The sequence below is a fragment of the Enoplosus armatus genome, chromosome 9 (genome assembly GCF_043641665.1).
Source record: "Enoplosus armatus isolate fEnoArm2 chromosome 9, fEnoArm2.hap1, whole genome shotgun sequence".
NCBI lineage: Eukaryota > Metazoa > Chordata > Actinopteri > Centrarchiformes > Enoplosidae > Enoplosus > Enoplosus armatus.
Genome location: NC_092188.1, coordinates 17,940,746 through 17,953,995, shown reverse-complemented (window position 1 = coordinate 17,953,995; position 13,250 = coordinate 17,940,746). Strand labels below are relative to the sequence as shown.

The window sequence follows — 13,250 nt, the reverse complement described above, 5'->3', positions numbered from 1 at the left end:
GCAGTCGCACGTTTTCATGCCCATGGTTTAAGATGTTGCTTGTTCAGGCTTTGTTTTCAGGTTTGAATTATTCGTGCATCATCCTGACCCTTACGACTTGAGGCATGACCTGTCTGAATCAGAAATAAGTCTAGGAGTACAGAATTCTGACCAACTCTGCCTAGACTGTCACCTCCTAATCCTTCTCATTGACAGCCTTAGAAAAGATGTCTTCCCCTCAGGTACACTAACCCCATGACATCCTCATTCCCTTGCTTTTTTGTGCCGTGATGACGAGTGCAATCTCAAAAAGGATTTAGTCTGCTGAGACTTGGAACATGGGTCTGAAGTTCAGTTTGGCAGGGCTAAGCTTTTTCTACCGCATTTTATCCACCTCGCTTGTGGTCATGAGAAAATGTCTTGTCTTTATTTCAGATGTCCTGGTAGTTGTAGGAGCCTAAAGAAAATAGCTAGGCTTTATCTCATCAGGCTAAATTCTTCACATTACCCTGTATGTGTTGCTGTAACACTGCATCTGTTTTCTCTCCCGTCTTTGTGTCTCTGTATCACATGTTGCCATAGCAGCACATCTTATTCCTATCCTCTGTACACTCTGTCTTCATAGTCAGTGCTGCAACCTAAAGAGAAGAATTTTCTGAACTTTTTCATTCATTGTCACATTTCTTCAGTATCCATTGCAGGTAAAGGCTTTTTAGTGTAGTATTGTGTAACTGAATTGCACTCACCTTGGTGGGTGCCATCGACATCTACTCGGCAGCCACTGATTGTTCTATTATTTTCTGTTCTGCTCTGGCAATAATTAGTTCCCCCATGGATCCCCCTTCCCATAACTTTGGGTAAGGAAGGCTAATTTAAATGACTACCCAGCTTGACTTCCAACTGTGATTCACTGAAAATATATAACTCTCACATAGAAATGGCGCTGCGGACCCCTCCAACGTCTGTACTGCTGGTGGAATGGCACTGAGAGAGAGTCACGATTGAGGGCGTTCTTTGTTCCGTGCCACAGCAGCTAACATTGGGACCAGGGAGAAAGGCCAGGGTTACACACTTGTCTTTTCAATGTGACTTTTGTTAACAGAAGCACAGAACAGAAGTTACATCAAACAGATGTGTCCACACGTGACATTTGAACGTGAACTCTGACTGGAGCTATGTTTCCAGCACAAGTTTCTAATAATCCAGAGACATAAAAAGACACGGAGTGTGAGAGAGTTCCTCAATATTTTGATTGTTCTCATCTGAAGATTTTTTGTTGCTTTTGTCAGTTCCGTTGCAGAGAGGAGTGTTTCCGTTTAGCTTTTTAGCCCCAACAGTTTTGGAAATGACTTCTTTTCCTCTGTGTTTCTCCAGTATGCATGTGCACACTTAACAGTGTTTGGGGCCTGCATATATAATAATATCTAGATTGTGGACAGTTTGGATATTGCCTAACCAAATGTGACTGGTCAGAAACATTAATACATTATACTGTCTTAAGTCAAACAATAACAAGTGTCAAAAATAGTTTCAAAGTGCTACCTCTGTCCTGTGCTATTTTTGTTTAAGCACTCCAACAAAGACTTTTCTTGTGATGCACAAGCTTGCCTCCACTTTTAATTTAACCATGAGAGCATGCAAATCCAGTACAGTGCTCTTGTGTGTGATTAAGTTTCCATCAAGGTCACATTTTAAGTTCTGTTTCCTCAGAAATGTATTCAAAGTTGCATCATGTGGCAATTGACTTTTAGCAGTATCTTGGCATGCTGTGCCGTACCTGCGACAAAGGGTAATTATTTACTGCAAGGACCAGCACAGTTCACAGTGCTGTAATTGGAATCTCTATTGAAGCTGTAAATACAGCACCCTCTTCTTTGCTGTCACGGGGGGAATTTCTGTTTTTCCACATTTGGCCAACTACAGACATTATTCACCTGGCTTATTGTCAAGTAGAGGTTCAGTCACACAACCAGCCACAAAACTAGCAACGGAAAATAACAAGAGAAAACGAGATGGCAATAGAGAAGGAGACATTTTGTTTCATGCACAAGTTCTTTTCATGCTACACATCCTGGCTTGTGGCAGTGGAAGGTCGATAGAACATCAGCAACTGCTGCTGAGGAATGGTCAGCCACACATCTTGTTTACGACGTCGTGAAAGTAAATGGATTTGTTTGGATCTGCACCTAATTTGAAATGCAGTAATGAAGCAGTCTGTTACAATGCAGCTGCCAGCCCTCAAACACCATCCAACAATAGGGAAGGTTTTCACTCAGGTTTTGATTGTATAGTACCCAGTATATTATCGGTGGACAAATTGCATCACAATTCTCAGAGCAGTTCTGTTTTATTAGACACAAAATGCTGCAGCACACCAACTCACCAGCGTTGTGAGGTTTGAGGTCTTTGAACATGACAGTCATTACTTGTAGTGATAGTTACTGCGGTGTAAAGCATCATCGCATTTTAGTGCACATGTATCTCAACATGAACTTATAAATATATGGTCAGCCAGTTCACCTGGTGGCCTATCTAATTTAAATACAAAAATGTTTGATGATGTTTAACAAGCCCAGGTAGTGTTTATGCCTCACAACTTTTCCACAGTGTGACATTACAAGTTGGGGGGAAAATTGTAGTGGATATCACTCGAGAGGGAACAATGGCATCCATTGCACTTTAACTTGTGTGTGTTTTTATAACAGGTTTTTTTGATCTGTCATCATATAGATTTCATTAAAACATTTGTCTTACGTTTAATTAGGCTCAAACGACAACCACACAATGTATTTTTTCATTGTTATTAGCATTTAAATGTGGTTGATATAAATTAAATCATTTGTTAAATACTGAGTTCTCTTTCTCTTGTCTGCAGGTTAACAGGATTTACCATCCCTCCGCCTGTTACCAGTTCTGGCTCCATTTTTTCACTGAGGCTTACCAGTGACTTTGCAGTAAGCGCTCATGGATTTAAGGTAGCTTATGAAGGTAAGAAAAGCATCAATTTCTGCTCTTTGTCTTTAACTGTCTTTAGAAATTGCCATTTGAATGAAAAAGAAATGTGGATTTTAAGTTAGAGACTACTATCAGGACAACTCTTCATAAACTGGGTCTTCACCTCAATCCATCAGCCAGGAGAAGTAGAGACCATTTATACTTAAGAGAGGGACGTGTGATCACACTCACTCCACTTGATTTCCTGTAGGACCTCCACTGTTGAGTTATGGAAACACTGGGTACCTCAATTCAGCAAATGAATCTCATATTTTCCAAATCAACATCCCTCCCCCCAAAGTCCTGAACCTTTTCTGCGACTCCAGAGGTGCATCTGAAATTGCATGGCAGATGGCGATGGGAATTAGTTGAACTAATGGATGCACCGAGTTATCTGTGTTGAAGCAGAGCTGAGTGCAGCGGGGAGCTGTCTAAATATGAACTATCCTTCTGTGACCACCTCGCTCACCCCTACACTTTCCCCCTCTGCTCCCTCCTGTGAACTCCATCGCTCATCCATCTCTAATTCTCTTTCTTTCTCCGTTCCTTCATTATGATGTTTTATGTGTTTTGTCTTAAGCCTTTCTCCTCATTTCATCGTCTTACCTCCTTTCCTGCCTGCCTCCTCTTCTCCCTTTCCTTCTACCTCCTGCCCATGTGCTTCTATGAATTGTCTGCTCTTCTCTTCCTTCTACTCCCTGTATCATTTGGTTATTTCTTTACTCTCTGTTCTAGTCCGTTGACCTTCTCCTACACCAACAGGCTGACTCCATCCTCTAGCCTCACTCCTCCCTTCCACAATGTCCTTTTCCATCCCCCTTTACCCCCTCCTCATCTCCCCACCTGCCCCAGACCTGGCCGGTCCAGGACTTCTCCCCTCTCCATCTGCCCATTTGTGCTCTCCTTCTCCTGCTCTGTTTTTCTCCCTCTCCTGTCTCCTTCTATCTCCCTCTCTCTCCCTCTCTGTCTCCAGTGGGTGGCTTGGTTGAATTAGATTTCGTTCTTCTGCCTCCACATTTTGCCTGTGTAATCTTCAACAGCATTTGATGCTGATTTGGATGTTAATCACATTTTGTTACACAGAAAACCCAAATATTTCCCACTACTCAATACTGAAGAGTTTACCAATTCGGACAATAGGGGATAAAGTCTTTCTTCTAGGATTTTTTCCAGCAGCGGTGCTGAAGTGCGTGATTTTATTTTGCACCACTGGAAGACATTTAGCATGTCCGCTGACACAAGAAGGGCTTTAGATGATTAATGAAACAAAACTTATTAATATCAAACAAAAATAAGAATTTGAGAGAGAATAAAACTAATTATTTGTGTAATTGTGTAAACTGTTGGTCTTTTACTTTTTTGATAATATGTCCGTTTGTTTACAGTTCCCTCTGCTTCTTTCTTATTTTCCATTATTTTCATGAAAATAATGGAAATTTATGATGATAGTCAAGCTGTATGACTGACGCATATAAAACGCAAACATTCAATGTAGTCATCCATAATGTATTCATTTGCAAACCATACTCACTGTTGCCGCTGCATACCTTTCTTCCTTGTTATGCTGATACTGTTAGCTACATCATAAACATGAATATGTATGTGCTGCTCGTTCTTATGACTGAAAATGTGTGATGCTTGCTCAGAGATGATTGAATCATGACTGCAATTAAGTGGATTTGAATCTGCGTGCATACAAAGGACACAGTGAAGGACGCGGCCAGATGGAATCTAATTTCTCAACGGCCTGTCAATCTTTTGTCAAGTATGTTAGAATACAAACCAGCTCCAGCTTAGAATGCAAACCAGCTCCAGCTTTCTGTGAATGTTTTTTACTGATTAGTGCCTACTTTCCTATACTATCAGCACTCTGTCAGTGTGATCCTGCAACCTTAACGCTTAGGCGTGGCCTGAAAGGGCCAAGCTGCATTCATTAAGGAGTAGAGATATGGGGGCTTTTCTACAACACAGCCAAACAATGGCCACTAGTACTTGTACTTTCCAAGGGATAGAGATAGGGTGCAGCCGTGGAGTGTACATCTACTGAGCTGGGAGTAATGCTATCTGCTTTCCCTTTGTTGAAGGTTGTGTATTTGCAATGAAAACATTGCCGTGTCTATCTAAAACCTGCCTCGATGCCATTTCAACCTGCCCTTTCTTTCTGATAAAGTCTTTGAAAGACAGCTGACCCATAAAACAGAATTTCATCTTTTCTCCCCAAATCATTTCATTTGTCCCTCTGTGGCATGCAGATTGTCCACTGAGTTGGAAAAGTGTGTGCGTGCATGTATGAGCATGTGTTGTTTGCCAGCTGCTTTGCCCTGTGATCCAACATGAGTTCAGTCAATACTCTTTTCCCTGCCTGCATAAAAATCCAGCTCAGCAGCCACTCAAGCAACCAGCTAGGAAGCCAGACAGGCAGTCTACAGGCGGCTCCTGAGGGGAAAGTGTGCAGCTTGTGTGTTCACAAACACTGCCACTCCGTCAAACTTCCATCTTCTTCAAAGGACTACAGAGTCATTAGATATACAGGCGAAATAAATAGCTCAGCCCCAGAGAAATCTCGCACCCAACTACCTCATTTACTAGTTCACATAACTTACTCGTTACCACTGTGATGAGGGATAATGCAAGCCAGTCTCACTTACACTGTCTGCGAATGCAACTGCAGGCAAAAATTGTAGAGCAGTGTGTGTTATAATTACACATTACTGTGGTCTTTTCACTTTAATTGTGCAATACTGGTTTACCAGGCCTTAGATTCCATTTTACATATTGTTGCTCTCTTATCCTATTAACATATTTTGGTGAAGATTTAAAACACAGCACTGTTTTCTCCTCTTTTTGGTTTGCAGATAGGTCAGAGAGATATCTCTGGGTTAAACGCACTCTGCAGCATCATATTAATGTTGTTTGTATTAATATGTTTTCTCTGGCATCACAATAATATTTGTTGTGTATGATAATGTTTTTAACCAGGCATTTTGCAGAGTAGGTGGTGCTTTGTGAGGTTTAAAGTACTCCATCTGCATTGTATTAGCATTGTTTGCCTTCATTTTCCCACCTTGAAGTAAAGTTTGTACAGATTTTCATGAGGCTTTGCACCAGCACCAGCCCCTGGTGTTTGGGAGCAGCTGTTTTCCCATGGTTCAGTTATATCAACAATTTATTTAGGGTCCTCAAGACAGCAACACTTGTTAGCTCTGGGCTAACACTGTATCTAAAACACTTGATTTCTTTAGGGGGCTCTTCAAACCCTCATAAATGTACAAATCCTGATTCGATGTTAAGTGCAGTTATTGTTCAGAGTACTTTACTTTCTTAGTTTCACTTGCAGATATGCAACTGAGACACAGTTTTATTTTGCCTACAAAGAGAGGCCTTATCCAAACCAACTGCTTCAAATATCTGCAACACATCCTTTGAATTAATTCAAGAGCCATGTCTGTCTGAGACATTACTTATGACTTTCCATACACCGAAGGCCAATGAGTCAGTGCTGGTATAATTACAGCTGGGATGCATCTCTTACTTTTTAATTAGTGACCTGAGGTGAGTTTCTCCAAACACTTACTTGCGAGAGCGGGTCTTTTGTTTCTCTGTATAGTTCTCTCAAGAACAGCTGCCTCTCAAGAACAGAAAGTATTGATTATAGCAATGAATGTCTTAATAGTTGTCTATGAATTAGATACTGTACACCATGCACATGAGCATTCACTCAAAATCTATACAACCTGCTGCACAATTAGTATTGTATTGGGTGCATAAATGCAGCATATTCTTGCATAGAAAATCCGTGGCAAATTATTAAAGACAGCTACATTTATTGGAAAATGTGGTGTCATCCTGTCAAATAATTTATATGTTACCATATTTTTATTTGGCTGAATGCAATCTGTCCGATGTCCCAGCAACATCTGGCATCTGAAATTAGAGCTCTGTTCAGGGTTCACAGGGTACAGGCTGCTTTTGCGTATGATTTGTAACACTCAATAGTCCACAAACTTCTGAGTTTTTTATTCTACTCATAGTCACATCCAAGTCACAGCAGGTTAGTCAAGACACTTGTGAGCAGCAAAAACAAATGCAAAGAATAAATTAGTGAATGAAATATGGAGAGACGTGAATGTATGTTGACATATTATTGCAAATATCCACTGAGAAGAGATGGTACCAACAGTGTACATCAGTAATAGCAAAAATCAAGTAATAGGTACACAATGTTACTTTCCCCTCTGCTAAATTTGCATTTTTAACATTTACACTCTGAAGAGTCTTGACAGACTTCCATGTTACATTTGTGCTCTGGCAGGAAGAAGGCAGTAATCTTGGCAAATAAGAGTGCACACTTGTGTAGTGCTGGGTTTTCAATTGCAGGGTCTCATATTTAACATAATATTTATTTTCCCCCTGTGGTTCCCTGTGATATTGAAAACAGTGACAAACATGGTTGTGATCTTAACAGACCAATCATATTACAAAAGTTGCTTCCTGTCATTATGATATAGAAAAACTGGTTGTTCAACCTCTAGAGAGGAAAGCTTGCATTTAGATTATTTTTCAAAGGCTTCAACACATCTTTCTGATGACGGAATTGACAATATCTGTAACTTTCCAAAATGACAACCGACATTGACACCCACTTCACGTTGTGTGCGTAGGTGTGCTGAGGTGAGAAAGGAGCTAGGGTTTGAACTACTCTCTTGTTCTCTTTTTTCATTCTTTATACGACTATTTCAAGCACTTTTTGTGTGTACAACTAAGTGCACCACTATGAATGCCTTCCAGGAGAGACCTCTTTAGCCAGGCATGTATAGTATAATTTCTGATATTTACATAGCTTTTAATGACGAGTACTATACTCATTAAAGGCAATGACGTAAATGAAACACTGTTGTGTATAGTGTGTTACAGCGGACCAGTTATTTGATCAAAATAATAGAATATTCTGCTTCAGCATATAATATGTCAACTATGCATCGCTGTGTGACGTCTTAACCAATTATATTCTCTGATCCCAAGCCAAGCCATTTAAGCTAGAGTATCTGATAATCTTTTTTTCCTATAGTATATAGGGTGCAGATTGCACATTTAGCTTTAGGTAGACCAACATTAGAACTGGAAAACACTGACACTGATTATTTTGCCAACCAAAAGAGATTGATACCCCAAATACATCAAAACTGAGAGTGATAGATCAGCTGCATTGTACAGTACAGTATGTGATGCATACACATGCACCTAAACTTATTTTCCTTCCAACATCATTGGCACAATTCTCTACCGATAAGTCATCCAAGAAATGCTTGGCAGCCTGGTTCAGCAGCCAGGCTCCTGCTGATCAAGTTTTTTTTAATTGGCTGATGAGTGTTAAATACCTAAAGCACAGAGTACATTTGGTATTCTCCAGTGACCATCACCATCCTTGAATGGTTATGTCCAGTTAAACGTTGCTGGTGTGATGAAAGCTTTGTGGGAAACAGCACCAGTCCCTGACCAGTTGAATTTCTTGCTTGTTTAGATTTTTTTGATGCAAATGCTTTCAGCTCAGCTGTGTGCTGAATTTTAATCTGACGCTCTCTGCATCAAACTGTAAGGGTTGTGGCGCGTTTTTAGATATTTAGATTGCCTTTGATGTGCTTTGTCACACTTTGTTGAACTCCAGAAATCTGATATTTCAGACAAATAAATAAAAATTTCACAGGCTCTCTGTAATTCCCATGGAGGCATATTTGCTGTTCGTTACCAGGGATCATGCTGTGCCTTGTAGGGATGCATACATTCATGGCAGCCTGCAGAACATAGCTGCCTTTGGTAATAGTGAAGCAGGGCTACAAAATAATACAGCAAATCAATGGATGTTGTTTTTTTTTGATGTACAGTATGAAGGGATTGGTCAACACAGCATATGCTTATGAAGGTTTTATTTTCTTTACCCTCAGTTTCATGTGAACCAACATTTTTTGGATGGTATTTTAGATCTATTTTAACCTTTAATTGCCTTTTTAATGAATTAAGATTTAAGTTACCATATACAATATGCCACATTGAATTTGTTCACAACACCATGGATTATTTATGAGAGGTGAACCTTGCCAGTCAACCTCAGTGATGTCACATTAAAACAGTCTTCCATCGTTAAACTTTATCTATGTGTAAACAATAGTTTCCATATTTAGTAATGCAAAATAGTTGCATATGAATGTAAGTCTAAAGAGACTCGGTTGCTCCTCCTCACCCCTGACCACTGCACTGCTCAGGTGTCAATCCTACAAGGAATCTCAACTCTGCTTCTCACTCCTCACCCCTACATTGGTCAGGTATCATTAGTGCTGCACTATATATGACTCGATCTTCCATCATCCCACAGTTTGCATCTGTCTCAGGGAAGGAAGTGTTGCTGCTTGAAAATAAAATGCATGAATCATACATAAATCGATAATAAACCCATTATACATATTTTACTCCTCTTCAGACAAAGTCATTTGTCTAGCCGGTATTAAAATGGCAGAATGCGAATAACAGCCTCAGCTGCCAGTGTGTCAGTTAGCTCCCTCAGTGAAGCTTTGAAATGGCGGGCTAATATGGTCACTGTAGTATTAGGTCTGTTTAGGGTGTCAGCATTTTACCTGCGTTAGTCGACATTTTCTGTAGTTGATTAAAAAATAAATCACACATGCTCTGAGGTCCTCCGGCTTTATTCCCGTCGCAGTCTGTCGGTATTTAATTTTGCTCATAAACATAAACAGCCGGCAGTTGATGCTGAGGATTTTTATTGCATTCATTAGTGATCTTATGTATGAGGGATGTGTATGTGAGCATCTGCAGTGTAAAGTGGATTAGTAATTTGATTTCAGAAATGATTCCTAGAAATTAACATTAGAAAATGTGACTTCACAGATGTGTCCATCAGTGATATCAACTTCAGGATCAGGGTCTGAAATATACCCCTCTTTATCTCTTTCCATCTGTCGGGCCTATCTATAGATCCATCCTACATGTAGATCCATGTAAGTGTAAAAATGGCCGGGCTCCCTGTCAGTTGGAATAATTAGCCACAAACAGATGGTCCATATCAAAAATAATAATTTGACTTGACTGCCTGATCAGTTACAAGCTGAAGGACGTTGGGACCTTTTATATTCCTATCAGAGAGGACAACTCTGGATCTGATCAGACTAATTGGGTTGTATTGATCATTACCCTCAAATTCAGTTATGCAGGGTTCTTTATCATAAAGTTGAGCCAAGTGTATCTTTTAAAATATACTGTGTCTGCGCTGATTTATATTGCTTTTAAGAGTGGAAGCTTTTGACTGAAATCATATTTTCTTGACAGATACATGTTTAGTGAAACATTTACCTGTGGATGGATGATAAAGCAGAGGTTACTCATCATGAAAGTGCACTATACTAATATTAAGAGAGTAGCTACTGAAAAGTCACAAGCTGCATACTGGTAGAGGTAATTACAGAACCTATACATAAGATTTCAACAGTGTTGACACTATTGATTTTAGTTGTTTAACATTTTCTAACACAATTACACATTTCTTTGTACTGTAATCAAGAGAAAGAAGTAAAGAGCATCACTAAAAACAATAATATAGAAAGTAAGAACACCATAGATTAAAACTCAATGTAACATCTTTAAAAAGACTTTATTTGCTATATAAATAACTGATTTTACAGGCCAAACCTCCTTGTTCAGATTGACTACAGGTACCAACAACCAAAAGGATCTGAAATCACAAGTCTGCAGTCTGACTCACACAGGTGTTTAAGGTTTAGTGTTATGGACACAGGTCAGACCCAATCCTGCCTTCAAGCTGAGTAGTCAACACCTAGATGTCAAACATGTACCTGCTGAAGCAAAAAGAAGCCGATGATGTGTTATTGTCCTGTACTGTGGCTTGAAATATAAGCCTTGCTGATACATTTTGTGCAGACTTTTTGGACATATGCTGGTGGACTTTGACAGAGATTTAGTTAATGGAGGAGAGAAATGTACTGAAATATTGTGTTCAGCCAAAAGAATACAGGATTGAACAGCCCTCCAGGCCTGTTTATCACAACTTACAGTAGATCTTTATCAAAGTTCTCTTTCAATAGTTTTCCAGGAGTACATTGATCATGAGCACTTTGGCTCTGTCAGCGCATAAAGATGGCGCTGGTAATTTCTTGGGAATTGCTTTCTTGTGGAAGATGTATAACTTCAATATGCCATCTTCCAAAATGTGTCTGCCTAGGGATTTAAAATGATATTAATGCAATTTTGTAGTAAGTAATATTATTTTTCATTGTTATGGTTGTTCTGTCACCTGCAGTTCTTTATCTCTGTCACAACCCACCTAAAGACTGGACAAAGGGGACAATGCACAAGAGTTGTAACTAAACATTTTGTAACTAAAAGTTTATTTTACATTATTAAAAGAAATTAAGAAATGTAAATACTGTAAATGTGTATATTTTTTATTTTCTATTTCTTATTTTTATATTTTGTACATACTTTTAGTTCTAAATTATGCTACTTTACTCTTGAATGGGAGCACCGGTACTGTACAATTTCCCCCCGGGGATCAATAAAGTATTTCTGATTTTGATTCTGATTCTGTAGTAGTTCTCTAGGGAGTAGAGAATAGAGGGTGCAATGAGATAATGAAGGAGTAGACAAGTTCTGTTTCATTCTGTTAATATACATGCTGGCTGCAGATTTCACCATATTGTTACTATTTTCCAGAAAATGTGTTTAATCTGATTAGTTTGGGAACATAAGTGAAAGACAATCAGTCAACGTCAACAGAGGTCATTTGACAAGCTCTTTGACAGTAAAATATGCCAAAAGTTGAATAAGCATTCCTATAGAAGCCCAGTATTCATGCTAATTGATGTTTTGACCTATCACTAGGCCCTGCAGTGGGCATCAGATAATAGAAACTCTACAAAAATTGAAAGTCTAGTGCACATTCAGTGCTGTGATGTTTTTTTGTGATGAGGATTTTTTCACCCTTGAATTTATGAAAAATTATTCATAAAGAGTTCTTCCCCTGCTATTAGTGTTCAAGAAAATGATTATACTCTGCAGCAGTAGCTTCTTCTTTCATGTCTTCCTGCCATCTTTTTCTTTCCTTGTGCATTGTGCTAACGTACTTGTTTTTCTCTGCCCCTCATTGCCTCTTCCGGCTATAGATTTATGTTATTTAGTGAACTCTTAATGTAAAGAGATGGTTAAGACACCAGTGCGGTACTTCAGCACTCCCTAGGCAGTGCATTTTATCATCTTCCCATATTAATTTCAGCTCTTCAGACATAACTAAGCATCTGAGTAGCAATGGCATAAAATTCAGACTTGCGCTGACATTTGCTAGCTCACATAGAGTCTAACACTGAAGTCAAGATCACTAACAACGTCAAATACAACATGGAAATTGAAAAATATATCAAAAAATAAACTTAACAGCTTTGCATACGTGAGTAGAGACAAAATGAAGAAAAAAAACTGGTACTGCTCTACTGGTACATATTTTATACAGCAACACATTGTTATTCTTAACAATACTTTCTTCGCTTTCCATTTTCCAGAGCTGAGAAGCAGCTCATGTGGAAACCCGGGGATTCCACCCAAAGGCATACTGAATGGAACTCAGTTCAACGTAGGTGATAAGATCCGCTACCGGTGCGTCACTGGCTACGTCTTGGACGGACATTCACTCCTCGCCTGTGTGAACAACGCAGCCGGTGTGTCAGTGTGGGACTTCCCTGTGCCAATCTGCAGAGGTGAGGATATTTTATCACTGAAAATGAGTTACTAATCATTTTAACTGCATGTGATCAGTGCTGCTGCCAACTTTTTTTTTTCACAGCTGTACAAAGTGACTGTAGGGTATCATGGAGAATACATAATGTGATCTGCATATTTTAGGGTTCCCCAAAGAAATTTAAAATGAGCAGGTGATTGGTTTGTTCTGACCTCTTGTCTTTTGATTCCCATGAATTGCTTTAAGTTTATTGCCTTTTAATGATTGACGACTTGATGGCTGTGTGATTGGGTGTCTGCGTTACGGATGTTGTAAAGTCTGGCTCAAGTCTTTACTAGATCTATATATTTATTTGCTATCTGATGGGATGGAATGATTTTAATCATGTAGTTTATTAGAGCCTCTGTGGCTCAAAAGATGAATTAAATATTTATTCCGGTAGAGCAAGTATCTTAAATACATTAATGCTGTAAGCAGGAGTGGTACGTCGATTATATTTTTGCATCTCTATTTGGGCTGT

General features: G+C 39.2%; 1 protein-coding gene across 1 annotated transcript in view; it reads left to right on the top strand.

Annotated features, from left to right (window-relative positions):
• Positions 1 to 13,250, top strand: part of LOC139289917 (CUB and sushi domain-containing protein 3-like) — a 201,014-nt gene that overhangs the window by 26,948 nt on the left and 160,816 nt on the right. The window contains exons 3-4 of the mRNA XM_070911585.1: positions 2,855 to 2,967; positions 12,555 to 12,749. Coding sequence (XP_070767686.1) covers positions 2,855 to 2,967; positions 12,555 to 12,749 — 308 coding nt within the window. The remainder of the gene's footprint in view (positions 1 to 2,854; positions 2,968 to 12,554; positions 12,750 to 13,250) is intronic.